Source organism: Lethenteron reissneri, chromosome 54 (assembly GCF_015708825.2).
Source record: "Lethenteron reissneri isolate LAM-NWPU_2019-01 chromosome 54, ASM1570882v1, whole genome shotgun sequence".
In the NCBI taxonomy this organism is placed as follows: Eukaryota; Metazoa; Chordata; class Hyperoartia; order Petromyzontiformes; family Petromyzontidae; genus Lethenteron; species Lethenteron reissneri.
The window spans coordinates 1,347,149-1,364,497 of record NC_083832.1 but is presented as its reverse complement, the minus strand read 5'-3'; the positions used below and the strand labels follow the sequence as shown (position 1 = coordinate 1,364,497).

Sequence of the window (17,349 nt, the reverse complement as noted above, 5' to 3'; positions counted from 1 at the left end):
ACCACCGTCTACCTCGCACCGTCTCCGTCACTGGCCCCGTCCCACGGCTACGGGCTGCGAGTGGAGCCGCGCACAAACTCCACCGCACGACAGAAGCCAAACGGAGTCGAGATGTCAGTGACGCCGTTAAGTTGAAAAGCTGGCAAACGTTTAGAATGTTGCCCGACGTTTTGCTGGAGAATACACCCAGCGTCATCAAGACCTGCTCTAGGCATTCGGTGGTGAACGTGACCACAATTACCCCTGGGGTAAAAAAAACACATCTCTCTCCGCACGCGGCATCCAGTGTGCATCCACTCATCAGAAGCGTCGTGTGGCAAACACAATACACCACTGGGGAGACAAAGGCGGCCGGGCATGCTCCTGGCTACAACCAAGCCCGCTTGTGTGCCGCGTTAGCCGTAATGGGTGCTCGCTAACAGCACTCGCCCCTACAGTCTATAAAGCAAGGCCGTAATTATAATATACAGTGAGGGAAAAACGTTTTTGATCCCCTGCTGATTTTGTACGTTTGCCCACTGACAAAGAAATTATCAGTCTATAATTTTAATGGTAGGTTTATTTGAACATTGAGAGACAGAAAAACAACAACAAAATACATAAAAACGCATGTCAAAAATGTTATACATTCATTTGTATATTAATGAGGGAAATAAGTATTTGACCGCCTCTCAATCAGAAAGATTTTTGGCTCCCAGGTGTCTTTTATACAGGTAACGAGCTGAGATTAGGAGCAAACTCTTAAAGGGAGTGCTCCTAATCTCAGCTTGTTACCTGTATAAAATACACCTGTTCACCGAAGCAATCAATCAATCAGATTCCAAACTCTCCACCATGGCCAAGACCAAGAGCTCTCCAAGGATGTGAGGCACAAGATTGTAGACCTACACAAGGCTGGAATGGGCTACAAGACCATCGCCAAGCAGCTTGGTGAGGTGACAAAGTTGGTGCGATTATTCGCAAATGGAAGAAACACAAAAGAACTGTCAATCTCCCTCGGCCTCGGGCTCCATGCAAGATCTCACCTCGTGGAGTTGCAATGATCATGAGAACGGTGAAGAATCAGCCCAGAACTACACGGGAGGATCTTGTCAATGATCTCAAGGCAGCTGGGACCATAGTCACCAAGAAATCAGTTGGTAACACACTACGCCGTGAAGGACTAAAATCCTGCAGCACCCGCAAGGTCCCCCTGCTCAAGAAAGCACATATATGTAAAGTAGTAACTCGGCAGGAGACGACTTCACGGGTAGCACACTCTTTATTTTCACCAACTTGTAGTTACACGGATGACTAACACCCACTTCGTTACACGGGTGACTAACACCCACTTAGCTACTCGGGTGACTCACACCCACTCCGCTAGACGGGTGACTAACACCCACTTCGTTACACGGGTGACTAACACCCACTTAGCTACTCGGGTGACTCACACCCACTCCGCTACACGGGTGACTAACACCCACTTCGTTACACGGGTGACTAACACCCACTTAGCTACTCGGGTGACTCACACCCACTCCGCTACACGGGTGACTAACACCCACTCAGCTACACGGGTGACAAACACCCAATCAGCTATACTGACACGGGCTCTTACGCCCCGTAGCCTTCCGGGACACACCCAGCCGGGGGTGCCCGTCTCGGCTCTGGGTACCACCGTCCCGACCCACACGGGCGTCGGACTACGGGTCCCCCAGTCTCGGCTCCGAGCCACACAGGGCCCCGGTCCTCACAAGGACGGCGGGACTAGGGGTCTCGGGCCACTACCTCCTCCACCCCGTCTTCGGTCTTCAACTGGTTAACACTGACCACGAGTGCTCTCGCGCGTCCCCCTTTATACCCCTCCTGCGGACGTCGCTGAGAGCACCCATCTTATCTGACCAATCACTGCGCACTCGCTACGATCCTCTTTTCCCAGCTTGTGTCAGCGCGCCTTACCACCGGCGCGCGCGTCCATACCACGCCCACATCGCGTGCCCAACCCCGCGCCCCGTGATCCATCACTGTCGGCGCACGTCAATACCACCACTACATCACCCCCTACCACATAGCTCGCAGCCGACCCGGCTGCTAATAAAATATACAACACCCCCTCACCGCTAAGCGGCGACCCGAACGTGCCGTGCATGTGGACCGAACGTGTGAGGTGCCGCGACTTGCCGGGTTCAGCTGGGATGTCTTTAGGCCCTGGTCGTCGTCCGGACGTGGTCCCGCGGTACGCTGACGTGGGGCCCGGCACCCGGATGCGACGTGGCCCCGAAGGCCGAAGTTGTAGCAGACGACGAGGGACGTCGTAGGTTTCGGTTGCTCCAGCTTGCGGTGTGAACGTGTGGGCGAACGACCTCCCGTTCTCCACTCCCCCGGTCTTGAAACGGCGAAGGCCTCCTCCCGCGGCACAGCAGGCTGAGGGCCGATGATCGTGGCGGCCGGTGCCCCGTTCCCCACCGATGCGCAGACGACCGTCGGCTTTCGCTTTAGGACTTCGTAAGCGTGAATACTTGTGGCAATCCCCAGGGAGCAAATGTCCATCTCGTCCGCCGTATTAATGGGAACTCCCAATCCGTGAGCCAACGCCAGCAGCTGCTCCGTCACCATGGCGTCCTTCCCCTCCTTGTCCATGCGGGGAAAAGCTGAGTCTGCCAGGGCGAGCAGCGCCGTGCGATAGGCGAGCGTTGTTTCTCCAACCACCTTCCGCCGATCGTAGAACTGGTGGCGACAGGTCGAGGGTGGCCCGAACACCTTGGCAATCAGGTGTAGCGCGGCCTGGAGCGTTGAGCGGGACGACCTCGGGGCCGATGTGAAGGCTGCAAGCGCGTCATCGTCGAGCATCGCTGGCAGCGCGCGCAGGGCAGTGGTGTTGGACCACCCCGACATTTCTTGATGCGCGATGAACCGTCGCTGGAAGGCTCCCCAGTCGCCCCCGTTCGCCTTGAACACCGACAGCGCGGGCAATCGTTGCTGGAGAACTCGATCGTCGTCGTCGTCGTTGGAACGATTTTCCCGCGCGCCGCTGTGGTTGTAGAAAATGGCGGCTCCGTCTGCAGGCGCAAAATGGAGAGCTCCGGCGCTCGCCGACGACGCGGGCTGCGCTGTGTGGAGATCTCTGGCCACGTGGTGTCCCCGTTTCTCGCCAACCGGTGGCGGACCCTCAAAAATGGCGCCAACTCCAAAACTTTTGCCGCGAAATGCCTTATGGCGGGAATCCTCCAGCCGCGCCGCCTCCTCCAACCCCGCAGGCGTTCCACCGCCCGCTGGAACGGAGATCTCCGCCAAGATCGCAGCGGCGGCGAGCAGCAACTCCGCCAGGCGGGAGTGTGCGTCCTGCAGGCTGGTGTCGGAGGCAAGCGGAGCATCGGCCATTTCTGCGAAGTGCTGCATCGGCGGCAACTCCTCGTCCTCTCCTCCCGAGGGTGGTGTCTCCGGTACGCCGTCGTCTCCCCGGTCTTGCACGTGGGAACGAGAAGTCTTCCTTGTGTCCATTCTCCTTGAAGACAGGTTTACTTCTGACGCCAGTTGTAAAGTAGTAACTCAGGTGTAGCGCGGCCTGGAGCGTTGAGCGGGACGACCTCGGGGCCGATGGGAAGGCTGCAAGCGCGTCATCGTCGAGCATCGCTGGCAGCGCGCGCAGGGCAGTGGTGTTGGACCACCCCGACATTTCTTGATGCGCGATGAACCGTCGCTGGAAGGCTCCCCAGTCGCCCCCGTTCGCCTTGAACACCGACAGCGCGGGCAATCGTTGCTGGAGAACTCGATCGTCGTCGTCGTCGTTGGAACGATTTTCCCGCGCGCCGCTGTGGTTGTAGAAAATGGCGGCTCCGTCTGCAGGCGCAAAATGGAGAGCTCCGGCGCTCGCCGACGACGCGGGCTGCGCTGTGTGGAGATCTCTGGCCACGTGGTGTCCCCGTTTCTCGCCAACCGGTGGCGGACCCTCAAAAATGGCGCCAACTCCAAAACTTTTGGCGCGAAATGCCTTATGGCGGGAATCCTCCAGCCGCGCCGCCTCCTCCAACCCCGCAGGCGTTCCACCGCCCGCTGGAACGGAGATCTCCGCCAAGATCGCAGCGGCGGCGAGCAGCAACTCCGCCAGGCGGGAGTGTGCGTCCTGCAGGCTGGTGTCGGAGGCAAGCGGAGCATCGGCCATTTCTGCGAAGTGCTGCATCGGCGGCAACTCCTCGTCCTCTCCTCCCGAGGGTGGTGTCTCCGGTACGCCGTCGTCTCCCCGGTCTTGCACGTGGGAACGAGAAGTCTTCCTTGTGTCCATTCTCCTTGAAGACAGGTTTACTTCTGACGCCAGTTGTAAAGTAGTAACTCGGCAGGAGACGACTTCACGGGTAGCACACTCTTTATTTTCACCAACTTGTAGTTACACGGATGACTAACACCCACTTCGTTACACGGGTGACTAACACCCACTTAGCTACTCGGGTGACTCACACCCACTCCGCTACACGGGTGACTAACACCCACTTCGTTACACGGGTGACTAACACCCACTTAGCTACTCGGGTGACTCACACCCACTCCGCTACACGGGTGACTAACACCCACTTCGTTACACGGGTGACTAACACCCACTTAGCTACTCGGGTGACTCACACCCACTCCGCTACACGGGTGACTAACACCCACTCAGCTACACGGGTGACAAACACCCACTCAGCTATACTGACACGGGCTCTTACGCCCCGTAGCCTTCCGGGACACACCCAGCCGGGGGTGCCCGTCTCGGCTCTAGGTACCACCGTCCCGACCCACATGGGCGTCGGACTACGGGTCCCCCAGTCTCAGCTCCGAGCCACACAGGGCCCCGGTCCTCACAAGGACGGCGGGACTAGGGGTCTCGGGCCACTACCTCCTCCACCCCGTCTTCGGTCTTCAACTGGTTAACACTGACCACGAGTGCTCTCGCGCGTCCCCCTTTATACCCCTCCTGCGGACGTCGCTGAGAGCACCCATCTTATCTGACCAATCACTGCGCACTCGCTACGATCCTCTTTTCCCAGCTTATGTCAGCGCGCCTTACCACCGGCGCGCGCGTCCATACCACGCCCACATCGCGTGCCCAACCCCGCGCCCCGTGATCCATCACTGTCGGCGCACGTCAATACCACCACTACATATACATGCCCGTCTGAAGTTTGCCAATGAACATCTGAATGATTCAGAGGACAACTGGGTGAAAGTGTTGTGGTCAGATGATACCAAAATGGAGCTCTTTGGCATCAACTCAACTCGCCGTGTTTGGAGGAGGAGGAATGCTGCCTATGACCCCAAGAACACCATCCCCACCGTCAAACATGGACGTGGAAACATTATGCTTTGGGGGTATATTTCTGCTAAGGGGACAGGACAACTTCACCGCATCAAAGGGACGATGGACGAGGCCATGTAACGTCAAATCTTGGGTGAGAACCTCCTTCCCTCAGCCAGAGCATTGAAAATGGGTCGTGGATGTGTATTTCAGCATGACAATGACCCAAAACACACGGCCAAGGCAACAAAGGAGTGGCTCAAGAAGAAGCACGTTAAGGTCCTGGAGTGGCCTAGCCAGTCTCCAGACCTTAATCCCATAGAAAATCTGTGGAGGGAGCTGAAGGTTCGAGTTGCCAAACGTCAGCCTCGAAACCTTAATGACTTGGAGAAGATCTGCAAAGAGGAGTGGGACAAAATCGCTCCTGAGATGTGTGCAAACCTGGTGGCCAACTACAAGAAACGTCTGACCTCTGTGATTGCCAACAAGGGTTTTGCCACCAAGTACTAAGTCATGTTTTGCAGAGGGGTCAAATACTTATTTCCCTCATTAAAATGCAAATCAAGTTATAAAATTTTTGACATGCGTTTTTCTGGATTTTGTTGATGTTATTCTGTCTCTCACTGTTCAAATAAACCTACCATTAAATTATAGACTGATCATTTCTTTGTCACTGGGCAAACGTACAAAATCAGCAGGGGATTAAATACTTTTTTCCCTCACTGTATATTGGGGGGGGGGGGGGACACATCCCCGCCCCCAATATTCAAATATGCTCAAAATGTCCCCCCAATATATATTGCTATTAAAAAGAATTGCTATGCTATGTAAATAAAAACAACAATTTGCAAAACCTTGGCCACAATATCTGGACTTGTCTTCATATAAATCAATGCATACATTTCTGTTATATGATTGTGGTTATGGTTGTTCTTTATTAATCCCTAATCTCTCCCATTACATACAATGAAACAAGAAAAGGTAAAAAAGTTAAAACAGAGCAATGTAATACAATACACTATTAGACATTATTGTACTAAATAAATTAAAAGTCCATCCCATGTGTTAGTGAATTTTTAAATATTTTAGGCAGGAAATGAGTTTTCAAATTTTTTTTCTGGGTTGTGACTCCCAGACCCCCTGGAAGATTTGCTCCTCCCCAATGTTGAATCCATGGCTACGGCCTTGATATAAAGGCTACGCGGGATCTGTATGCCAACTGCGTATATATATATATATACTGTACTGTACTGCGTCGTCGTTATTATAGACTGCCCGCATGTGGACCCTTCGTCTCTGGGGGAGCGGTGGTGCAGCGCTTAGCGCTACGCTGCGCCACGAACCTGCCCACCCGGGATTGATTCCCGCTCACGGCCAACACCGCCGACGATGATCTGCACCGGCCCTGGGCCTTCCCTAGATCGACTCGGACTCAAATGAGTACCTGGCGGCAGCGGTGTGTAGTAAGCATCGCCACTAGGGGAGACGAAGGCGGCCGGGCGTGGTGTTGGCCACCCACCCCCGCGTGTGTCGTGCCGCTAACGGCCCCATTGGCACGGCCGTGCCGAGTTGTCAACGTGATCATTTGAGCTTCTCCACCACCACTACGAGTGCAGCAGCAGTGTCATCACCACCACTACGAGTGCAGCAGCAGTGTCATCACCACCCACTCACGAGTTCAACGACGAACGTCACGATCACGTCCCAGAACGGGCACAGACACATGAATATCCTGTCATTAGCGCGCCTCCAGTTAGCGCGGGTGGGCTACGTACGGTGCGAAAGAAGTCGCACGTACGAGCGTGCGCACGAAACACGACAGAACGAAATTTTACTCTCGAATCTGGGTCCCAAACATTGGAGCGCGCAGGCCGATTGCTGCCGCTCGGCGAGTTCCATCCACGCGTCACTCCGAGCGGTGCACCGAGTAATTCGCCTGCCGTGGAGCGTGTGTGTGTGTGCGTGTGTGCGTGTGCGTGTCGTGTGTGCGTGTCGTGTGTGTGTGTGTCGTGCGTGTCGTATGTGTGCGTGTCGTGTGTGCGTGTCGTGTGTGCACGTGTGTGTGTCGTGTGATTGGCCTGGTCAAGGCCTATGATACCATCAGTAGGCCTGGCCTCTGGGTTGTTCTTCGTGCTTTCGGAGTCCCTGACCCTCTGCTCACGATCATTAAGGACCTTCATGATGGTGAGCGGGCCCGGGTAAAACTACGTGGCCGGGAGTCGGAGCCTTTCCCTGTACACCTTGGGGTGCGACAGGGATGTCCTCTGGCTCCCACATTATTTAACATCTATTTCGACTGCGTAGTTCGTGAAGCCTTCAATAGCTGTACTGGGGGAATTTCCATTTGGTACAGATATAATGGGAGGCTGATCGACGCCCGGGTACGATCAAGGGATGGCTCCCTATTGGTCAACCACGTTATGTATGCCGATGATTTGGTAATAGCTGCTCATTCAGAAGAGGAGTTGGAGTCGCTGCTGCTGAGACTGGAGTGTGCCACTAAGAGGTGGGGCCTTACCATCAGCTCCACCAAAACTAAGCACCTGCCTGGGTATTTTGTACCATCGGACACTCCACCCCCACAACTCCCAATCGGTGATGGGGAAGTTGTGGAGAGAGTGGAGAGTTTCCCATACCTGGGCAGTGTGCTTATGACCGGCTCCAGTTTATCAGCAGAAGTCTCACTCCGAATCAGTCGAGCGGCAATATATTTTCATCGGTTGCGTAACGCTGTGTGGAAGCTACCTGGTCTGTCGCTCCGCACGAAGCTTCAGGTCTTCTCGGCCACGGTCATTCCCTCCCTTCTCTACGCTTGCGAAACGTGGACCCCCCTAATGGAGCATCTTCGCCGGTTGGAAACATTTAGGCTGGCCTGCCGACGATCTATCCTGGGTTTAACCAGGCTGGATTGTGTGAGGAGCTCACAAATCCTTGAAAGATCTGGGCAAAGTCCCATCGGTGAGCTCCTCCGGCAGGCAAGGCTGCGTTGGCTGGATCATGTCGCCCCGCATGCCCAGCCACAGCATGCCTAAACAGCTTTTGTTCGGCCGGATCGAGGGGGCTAAACGGGCGCGGCACGGGCTAGAGAAGAAATGGAGTGATGTGGTACAGGAGGACGTGGAGCTGAGTGGACTTGCCGATGACTGGTACCAGCGGTGTCAAGATCGGCCTCAGTGGAGGAGGCTCGTGAAGGACGCTACTGGGCAGTTGGAGGCAGTCGCCCTCCAACAACAACGGAGAGCGGAGGAGCGACGCTCACAACAACGAGCGGAGCGCCGGGTGGCTAAAGCACAGCAAGTTGGTACAGTAGGGGGCACAGGTGGTGCATCAGCCAGTCATCTCGGTCATCTCGGTCAGTCGACCCGTGGCACCTGCTGGTTGTTGTTATTGTTGTGTCGTGTGTGTGTGTCGTGTGTGTGTGTGTCGCGTGTGTGTGCGCGCGTGTCGTGCGTGTCGTGTGTGTGTGTAGTGTGTGTTGTGTCGTGTATGTGTGCGTGTCGTGTGTGTGTGCACGTGTCGTGTGTGTGTGTGCGTGTCGTGTGCGTGTGTGTCGCGTGTGTGTGCGCGCGTGTCGTGCGTGTCGTGTGTGTGTGTAGTGTGTCGTGTGTGTGTGCACGTGTCGTGTGTGTGTGCGTGTCGTGTCGTGTGTGTCGTGTGTGTGCCGTGTGTGTCGTGTGTGTGTTCGTGTGTGTGCGCGTGCCGTGTGTGTGTGTCGTGTGTGTGTGTGTTTGTGCGCGTGCCGTGTGTGTGCGTGTCGTGTGTGTGTCATGTGTGTCGTGTGTGTGCCGTGTGTGTCGTGTGTGTGTTCGTGTGTGTGCGCGTGCCGTGTGTGTGTGTGACGCTAGAGCCGATAGAAAGCGCGCTCGTGCGCGCGCCGCGGTTTTGCGAGTGGCCCACCCCAGACACGACATCGTCCGCGATTACCGCACCGATCGATCAAGAGACATTGCTACCCCATCTCGCGTCGCGATTACGATCGAACAATTGCTGTCGGTGAGCGCTCGGGGTGTGACCAACGTAGCGGCCTCTGGTGACTGGGAGGGGTGAAGTGACACACCCCACTCCCATCGCCAACCTCCCCTCCTTAGCACGTGCGGACGAATCGAGGGAGGGAGGGGATGGGGTGTGTGTGTGTGTGTGGGGGGTTGTGTGTGTGTGTGTGGGGGGATGTGGATGTGTGTGTGGGGGTGTGTGTGGTGTGTGTGAGTGTGTGGGTGTATGTGTGTGGGTGTGTGTGTGGGTGTGTGAGAGTGTGTGTGTATGTGTGGGTGTGTGTGGGGGGGGGTGTATGGGGGTGTGTGTGGGGGTGTATGTGCGTGTGTGGGTGGTGATCACATCTTCATTGCTAAGCATGCGACTTAAGCGCGGGCGCACCGAGAATGCTGCCGATCGATGCTCATCGATTAGCCGATGAGCGTTGGCCGATGAAGACATCCTGCACCAAGACACCGCCAGCCCCCCCCCCCCCCCCCCGTGTGTTCATGCCAGTCGGTGAGCTGACCATACTTCACCGCAGCGGCCCAGTGCTGCTGTCAATGCGAATCGAGGCGCAGGTGATTGTCGCGTGTTCAACAAGTTTGGCAGATGAGGTTAACATTTGAACAAACAGCGACTTATAAACAAGACGAGGTTCCTCCCCCGGTAGCCTGCTAGCGAGGAGCAACCTATGGAGGCCAGAACGGCACACGCGGGGATGGGGGGCCAGCACCACGCCCGGCCGCCTTTGTCTCCCCAGTGGCGATGTTTACGCACCTAGAGGGAGGCCCAGAACCGGTTGAGATAATCGTCAGTGGCGTTGGTGGTCATGGACGGTAATCGACCCCGGGTTCACCGGGTTCACCGGGTTCGTAGCGTAGCACGCTCCACTCTACACCGCCGCTCCCCACGTTTATACACGCACATCCTTATATACACACCTGTATACATATAACTACGTATACAAACACAGCTACAAAGATCTCCCTAGAGCCTTAGACTACTAGGGCAAGTGCTGTTAGCGAGTAGCACCTATGAAGGCCAGAACGGCACACGAGGGGGTGGGTGGCCAGCAACCACGCAGGCCGCCTTTGTCTCCCGAGTGGCGATGTTTACGCACCGCACCGGGTACTCGTTTGAAGCCGAGTCGACCTAGGGGAGGCCCAGGACCGGCTCAGATAATCGCTCACGGTGTTGGCCGTGAGCGGGAGTCGATGTCGGGTCGCCAGGGTCGCAGCGCAGCGCTAACCGCTACGCTGCCGCTCCCCACTGTGTACACACACACGCGCACGCACATGTATCCCTACACCATGTGCGTCCACAGGGAAGGCGCGACGCGCAGGAGATGGAACGATGCCATCAGCTCGGGTGATCGGAGCAGTGCCGCTGCATTGCACGCATCAAGGCGAGGAGCGTCTTCATCCAGCAGTGGACTGACCATGGCTGCTGCTGTCATGCTGATGATGACGATGACGACGATGCAGACGCTATGATGAATAATAATGGGGGTGTTTACCTCTTCTTGCAACACAACAGGAGTTGTGTGAATATGCTTCAAACAGCACAATAGATGACACCTTCGGCAAGGATCCACGTCTCATACTGGCCAAAAAATGGTCAAACGATGCAGACGCTGTCGAAATGGACAGCCTTCACGCTCACGTTCACAACACGCACGCGCTCAGGGTTCACGCGCTGTGAGAGTGCGCGCTCACGTTCACAACACGCACGCGCTCAGGGTTCACGCACTGTGAGAGTGCGCGTGAACGCTCGTGGCCGTATGCGGGATGCGCTCCTAGGGGAAGTCGATGGCGTTATTAAAGTTGAACTCGTAGTCGGAGGAGGAGGAGGACGTGGCTTTCGCGACCGATATTGTCCATAACAAAGGTTTATGGGGGGTTAGAGATCGCGTAAATGTAAATGCGTCGATTAAATCCGCCACCATCCGACACAGCCAATCAATAGCGGGGGTTTGTCACGTGAACACAACACGTGGCCAAGTCGCGACTCGTACAGCACGCGGCAGCGGTGGTGCGTTGGAGAGTAAAACCACTCCAGCTGGGGGGGGGGGTCGCGTTGGGGTGATTCGGGCGCTCAATGGAACGTCAACACACACATATCACACACTACACACACACACAACACATATCACACCGCACACATCATACACACACACCACACATCATACACACACACACCACACTACACACACCACAACACACCACACACACACACACCACACACACATCATACACACCACACATCATATACACACACACCACACACATATCACACACCACACATCATACACACACACACCACACACACACCAAACACAAACCATGCAACGAGGCACCAAGGGGACGCTCGGCTCTTTGTAATGCGACGCAGCAATCCCGACGTTGTACTCTCTCCGTCTGAACTCCGTTGCCCACACAGCTGTACCCTGCTGTGTATATGTGTAGGGTGAAGATGCAGTTACGCACATCGGGAACGGTTGTACGCGTGCCGATTGCATTCGTGGCTCATTGAATATAAGCAACGTTTATAAACGCGTTAACGTATATATAAGTCGATGTTGCTGAGGATTGTTTATATTCTTAATAAATATCGTGCCACGCATTTGTTCGACGCATGGGCGAGCTAGCGACTGTGTCCATTATCAACGGCAATCGACGTGGAGGGTGGTGGACCGAACCGTCGCGTCTGAACGCAGCGTGGACACGCGGGGACGTTTCCGTGTACACGGACAAAGATCTCCCGTGTCGTCTTAGCAGACTGTTGGGGCAAGTGCTGTTAGCGAGCAGCACCTGCACGGCCCACGAGGGGATGAGTGGCCAGCACCACGCCCGGCCGCCTTTGTCTCCCCAGTGGCGATGTTTACTGCACACCGCACCAGCTACTCATTATTTTGTTTAGGCTCAGTCGGCCGTGAGCGGGAATCGAACTCGGGTCGCCGTGTTCGTAGCGCAGCGTAGCGCTACCCACTACACTACCACTCCCACACACATACATACACATACATAGACATGCGCACATATACACATACACACACACATGTATCTCGCGTATACACATCTCCGACACACACATATATATATAGACTGTCTGTACATCGTAGGCAGCAGGGCCAGCCCGAATGTTTCCACACTGGCTCAAGATGTCCCGCCTCCAGCGGGGGGTCCGCGTGTGGCGGCGAGCGCACGAGAGGGGGGCCCGGCGCTCCGTGCAGGTCGCGTCCACACGGGCACGCCAGTGCAGCAGAGGCGCGCGCACACAAAGACAAAGATCCCCCGGGCAGCCTCAACAGGCAGTCGGGGCAAGTGCTGCAGGCGAGCGCTCACGGTGGTCGGAGCGGCAGACGACGGTGAGTGCGGGTGACCTCCAACACCATGCCCCCACCCACCTCGTCCCCCAGGTGCCGACGCTGATACACACCGTAACTAGGTACTCGTTCAAGGCTGAGTCGACCTAGGGGAGGCCCAGGAGCGGTTCATATATTCGCTGCCGCTGTTATTGGTCGTCATCGGGACTCGGAACTCGGGTGGGCAGGTTTCTCAGCGGAGCGCGCTAACCACTGCGCCACCGCTCCTCCCCCAAGCGCACGCACACAAAGCAAGAGAGGCGATTCCAGTGCTGAGTCGCAGACCCATCAGGCAGCCGGTCCCCTCGTTCAAGGCTGAGGCGACCCAGTCAGCTGACAGCGTCGCACTGATTTCCTGCTGCTCAAATGAGTACCGAGGCATCCATCGAGTGCTCATTTCCTGTTCGTGTACAGCCCTGCAAGAGCCATTGGGGGGAGGGGACACCGCACGGTCCGATGTCGGCTCGGCGAGTCTCTCCATAATAGTATAATCAGCGTTGACTTCCCGTACAAAGTGGTATATATATTTTATCGACCCCCCAGAGGATGATGGTCCGATGTCAACCCCACGACGCACAACCAATGAGCGCGGTGGGCCACGTACGGTGCGAAAGAAGTCCAACATGCATACGTGCCAGCCAGGCAAGCGGGATGGTGATGCAGTTCGCACCACCCGCGAACCTACGTTTCATTCCCGCTCACGGCTAACGTCAATGGCGAGAGATATTTGCAACCACTCCTGGTTATCCCCCCCCCGCCCCCCATTCACGAGCAGCACTCACTAGCCAGGACTGGTGAAGTATGGTCTAACAAGCCCCCTGGCCGGTGATAGTGCTTTGCGAGGCGACGTCGTGGTGGTGGCGGTGGTGGGAGCGATGGTGGTGGTGGCGGTAGGAGTGGTGGCGGTGGTGGTGGTAGGAGCGGTAGTGTAGCGGTAGTGTAGCGGTTAGCGCTACGCTGTGCTACGAACCCAGCGACCCGGGTTCGATTCCTGCTCACGGCCAACACCGGTGACGATTATCTGAACCGGTCCTGGGCCTCCCCTAGGTCGACTCAGCCTCAAATGAGTAGCCTGTTGCGGTGTGTAAACATCGCCACTGGGGAGACAAAGGCGGTCGGGCGTGGTGCTGACGACCCACCCCCTCGTGTACCGTTCCGGCCTTCATAGGTGCTCACTATCAGCACTTGCCCCAACAGTCCGTTAAGGCTACACGGGGGATCTTTGTCTTGGTGGTGGTGGCTACGCTGCTGCTGCTGCACGTGACTGACGGCTGTCACCCAGCGCTGTGGAGGCAGCGGCGAGAGTTGGTGGATCACCACACAGATGGGTGTCGAGGAGGAGTCGTGCCCCTGGCTCTGCCAGGGAGAAGGCGGTACAGCAACGTGTGGACGAATCTCCATCTGTTCCACACTCCCTACTACCCGTGCGCTTCGAGGAGGAGTCGAGCCCCTGGCTTACCAGAAGGCGGCACGGCAAGGGGACTGATCTCCACTCCGGTTCGTTCCGTCTGTACGGGGGATAGAGCGTTGCTCCCTCGCGCAATGCGTGGGGCTATTTCTCCGGGCGCTCCGGTTTCCTCCTCGGGCACGTGAATAATCAAGAAAACAACTCGGCGTTGATCAGCTGAGAACATTTTACAAACGAAGACCTCATTGCAGCAGCATGACCCTCCTGATAACGGGTCACACGACTCAGCGTGGCTCTCCTGCATTAAATACGCAAATTATTTCGATAGCAGTGCATCGGCAATCGCCGTCATTTCTTTATAATTGTTACGATGATGGCACACGCAGTGCGAGGCATTTCCACACACGCGCGGCATGTTTACACGGGACGGTGCCTACACTTTGACTGATACGTTGCATCAATAATTCACGTATACAGTGAGATCATAAATAACCATTGCCTACCCCGCAGATCAGGAGTCTCACGGTCGCCGAGGCGCGCCCGAGCGCGCGTTACGCGACGGCCTCTCGCGTTCGCCGCGCGACCCGGTGCCGATCGAGGCAGACGGCGAGACGGCAGCAGCCGTGGCATGTGCCAATGGCACATGAAGACAAAGATCCCCCAAGTGGAGCCTCAGCGGGCATGGCGCTGCAAGCGAGTAGCGAGCGCCTGTTAAGGCCGGCACGGCGCACGAGGGGTGGGTGGCCAGCACCGCGCCCCGGTCGCCTTTGTATCCCGAGCGGCGACGCACAAGGTACTCGTTTAAAGGCCGAGTCGACCGAGGGGAAGCCCAGGACCGGTTCAGTTACGAGTTGTCACTGATATTGGCCGCGAGCGGGATTCGAACCCGAGTGGCCGGCTTCGTAGCGCAGTACACTAACCGCTACTCTCTACCAATTACGCAACACTCACACGCACGGACACGCTGACGGAACGGAGTTGAGATCAGGTGCCAACGAGAGAGACGGAGCGATGAAATCCGTTCCGATGACGGGCGGATTGTTCAATCGTCGCAAGATCGTGAAAAGGTGGCGGCGGTCAATGAAGGGAGGCCCTTAATCCAGCAGTGGATTGACCATGGCTGCTGCTGACGACGATATGGTAAACCCGGACCGGACCCCCCCCTCCCCCCCCCACGGTACCAGCATGTCTCCATGTGTCCCATCGCGTCCACACACAAAGACAAAAACTCCCACCACCACCACCACCACGATAGCCTTCGCGGAATGCGGCGGGCAAGTGCAGTCAGCGAGCACCTATTGAGGCCGCCAGGGCCAACGGCAGCACGCCGAGCGAGCGGCCTTCGCCTCCCCCGGCGCCAATGTTCCCGGCACACCGCAGCAGGCGCTCGCTTCTCAACGCCGAGTCGACCTAGGGGAGGTCCCCGGAATCGGTTCAGGATATTCTCCGCTGTTTTTTGTCGTGAGTTGGGGGCGGGCGGTGGGTGGGGGGGCAATCGAACTCGGCTCGCCGGGGGTTCGCAGCGCAATGCGCCGAGCAGGACGCGACCTCTCCCCGCACATACAACACGCGCACACAACAAGACAAAGAACCCCCGTGTAGCCTTGACCGACTGTAAGGGGCAAGTGCTGTTTGCGAGCGCCTACGAAGGCACGCGCGGCACGCGTAGGACCGGTTGGTGGCCCAGAACCACGCCCGGCCGCCTTTGTCTCCCTTCGTGGCGCGAGCGCCTCAAGTTTGGCGTCGCCTTTTGCAGAGACGTCTGGACTCGGGAATTCGCTCACGCCCACCGCCAGCGTTCCATGTTCACTCCACTGCTATCGTACCCCCCTCCCCCCAACTACGATAGGGGGCACGGAGCCCCGGCGATAGCATCTACCCCACACAGCAGCCGGCGATACGCAACAGAGACACGGAGACTCAGAGACACGGAGACTCAGAGACACGGAGGACAGAGACCCAGAGACACGGAGACTCAGAGACTCAGAGACACGGAAGACAGAGAGACACGGCAACTCAGAGACACGGAGAAACAGAGACACGGAGGACAGACAGATACGGAGACACGGAGACCGCCTGCCTCGCCCTCCGCCCGGCTCCCCCAAGCCCGGGCGCGTGCACGGCGAGAGGCGAGGAGATGAGATCGAGATGGGAGATAACGCGGAGGGGATTCCCCCCCTTACAATTACACAGTGCCCCCCCCCCTTCCCTCAATCGCCGAGACACTCACCTCTCTCGCTGCGGGAAGGAGTTGGCGAGAGTGGAGCGAATGAGCAGCGTGGGCAGCACCACCACCACCAGCAGCAGCAGCAGCAGCGACGACGCTCCGAGCCTCGCCATCTTTAGCGCGGCCGCGAGAGCGCGCGCGCGTGCGTGGGTGTAGGTGGGTGGGAGTAGCCGACACCCACCTACACCCACCCACCCACACGGTGTAGGTGGGTGGGTGTAGGTGAAGTGTGTGGGTGGGGGTGGGCGTGCGGTATAGTGCGTGTGGGTGGGTGGGTGAAGGTGCGTGGGTCTGGGTGGGTGGGTGGGTATAGGTTCGTGGGTGGAGGTGGGTGGATGTCAGGGACGTGCGGTTAGGGGAGCCAGAGTCTCACTTGTCACACTCCAATGAAAACAGCTGTTACGAAAAGTAAAAAAAAAGAATAATCAAATCAAATAAATATTAAGATTTTTCCACTGATCTGTGTTATAAATGTCATTTCTTTACAATTCCAATTATTTTTATAGTCAAAATCGCCAAATTTGCGGAGCTCCGCTGCAAATACAGGAAGAGACGAGAGATGAGGCAGCGACGAGCTCAGCCTCCCCTCTGATTGCGCAACCCCTCAGTAACTGGATGGAGCGCGGGCAATAAGCGCGTGCCTGTTACTATCTCAGTATGTCACCAATGTAATGTTTGTAGACCCCTTCATTTCATGTCCTCGCCTTCCATAGTCCAGGTAACTTATTTCACGTGTGTGTATAAAGATATTTAGGCTCGCTGGTCTCGTCATGAAACTGCAATGATAAAGCACCAGGGGAGGCAGCTATCACCTCTGCCTCACTGAGGGAGACGTGTCTAACACGCCCCCCTCAGTGAGGACACGCCCCTCAGTGAAGCCACGCCCCCCTCAGTGTGTGAATCTGGATCTGACACTAGCCAGTGCCTCCCCAGCCATTGACCTCACCGCACGTCACTGATCTTAACCGGTCCTGGGTCTCCCCGAGGTGGACTCAGCATTAAATGAGTACCTGGTGCGGTGTGCAGTAAACATTGCCACTGGGGAGACAAAGGTGGGCGGGCGCGGTGCTGGCCACCCCACCCCTCCTCGTGTGCCATTCCGGCGTTCACATAGGTGCTCG

The 17,349-nt window shown here is 56.8% G+C and overlaps 1 protein-coding gene across 2 annotated transcripts in view; it reads right to left on the bottom strand.

Annotated features, from left to right (window-relative positions):
- The window catches only part of LOC133356411 (voltage-dependent calcium channel subunit alpha-2/delta-2-like), a 155,717-nt gene extending 139,344 nt beyond the window's left edge, over window positions 1–16,373 (bottom strand). For both annotated transcript variants that reach the window (XM_061573923.1, XM_061573924.1), the window contains exon 1: window positions 16,232–16,373. In XM_061573923.1, the coding sequence (XP_061429907.1) occupies window positions 16,232–16,341 (110 nt within the window). In that variant the 5' untranslated portion in view covers window positions 16,342–16,373. The remainder of the gene's footprint in view (window positions 1–16,231) is intronic.
- Between the last annotated feature and the right edge of the window lie 976 nt (window positions 16,374–17,349).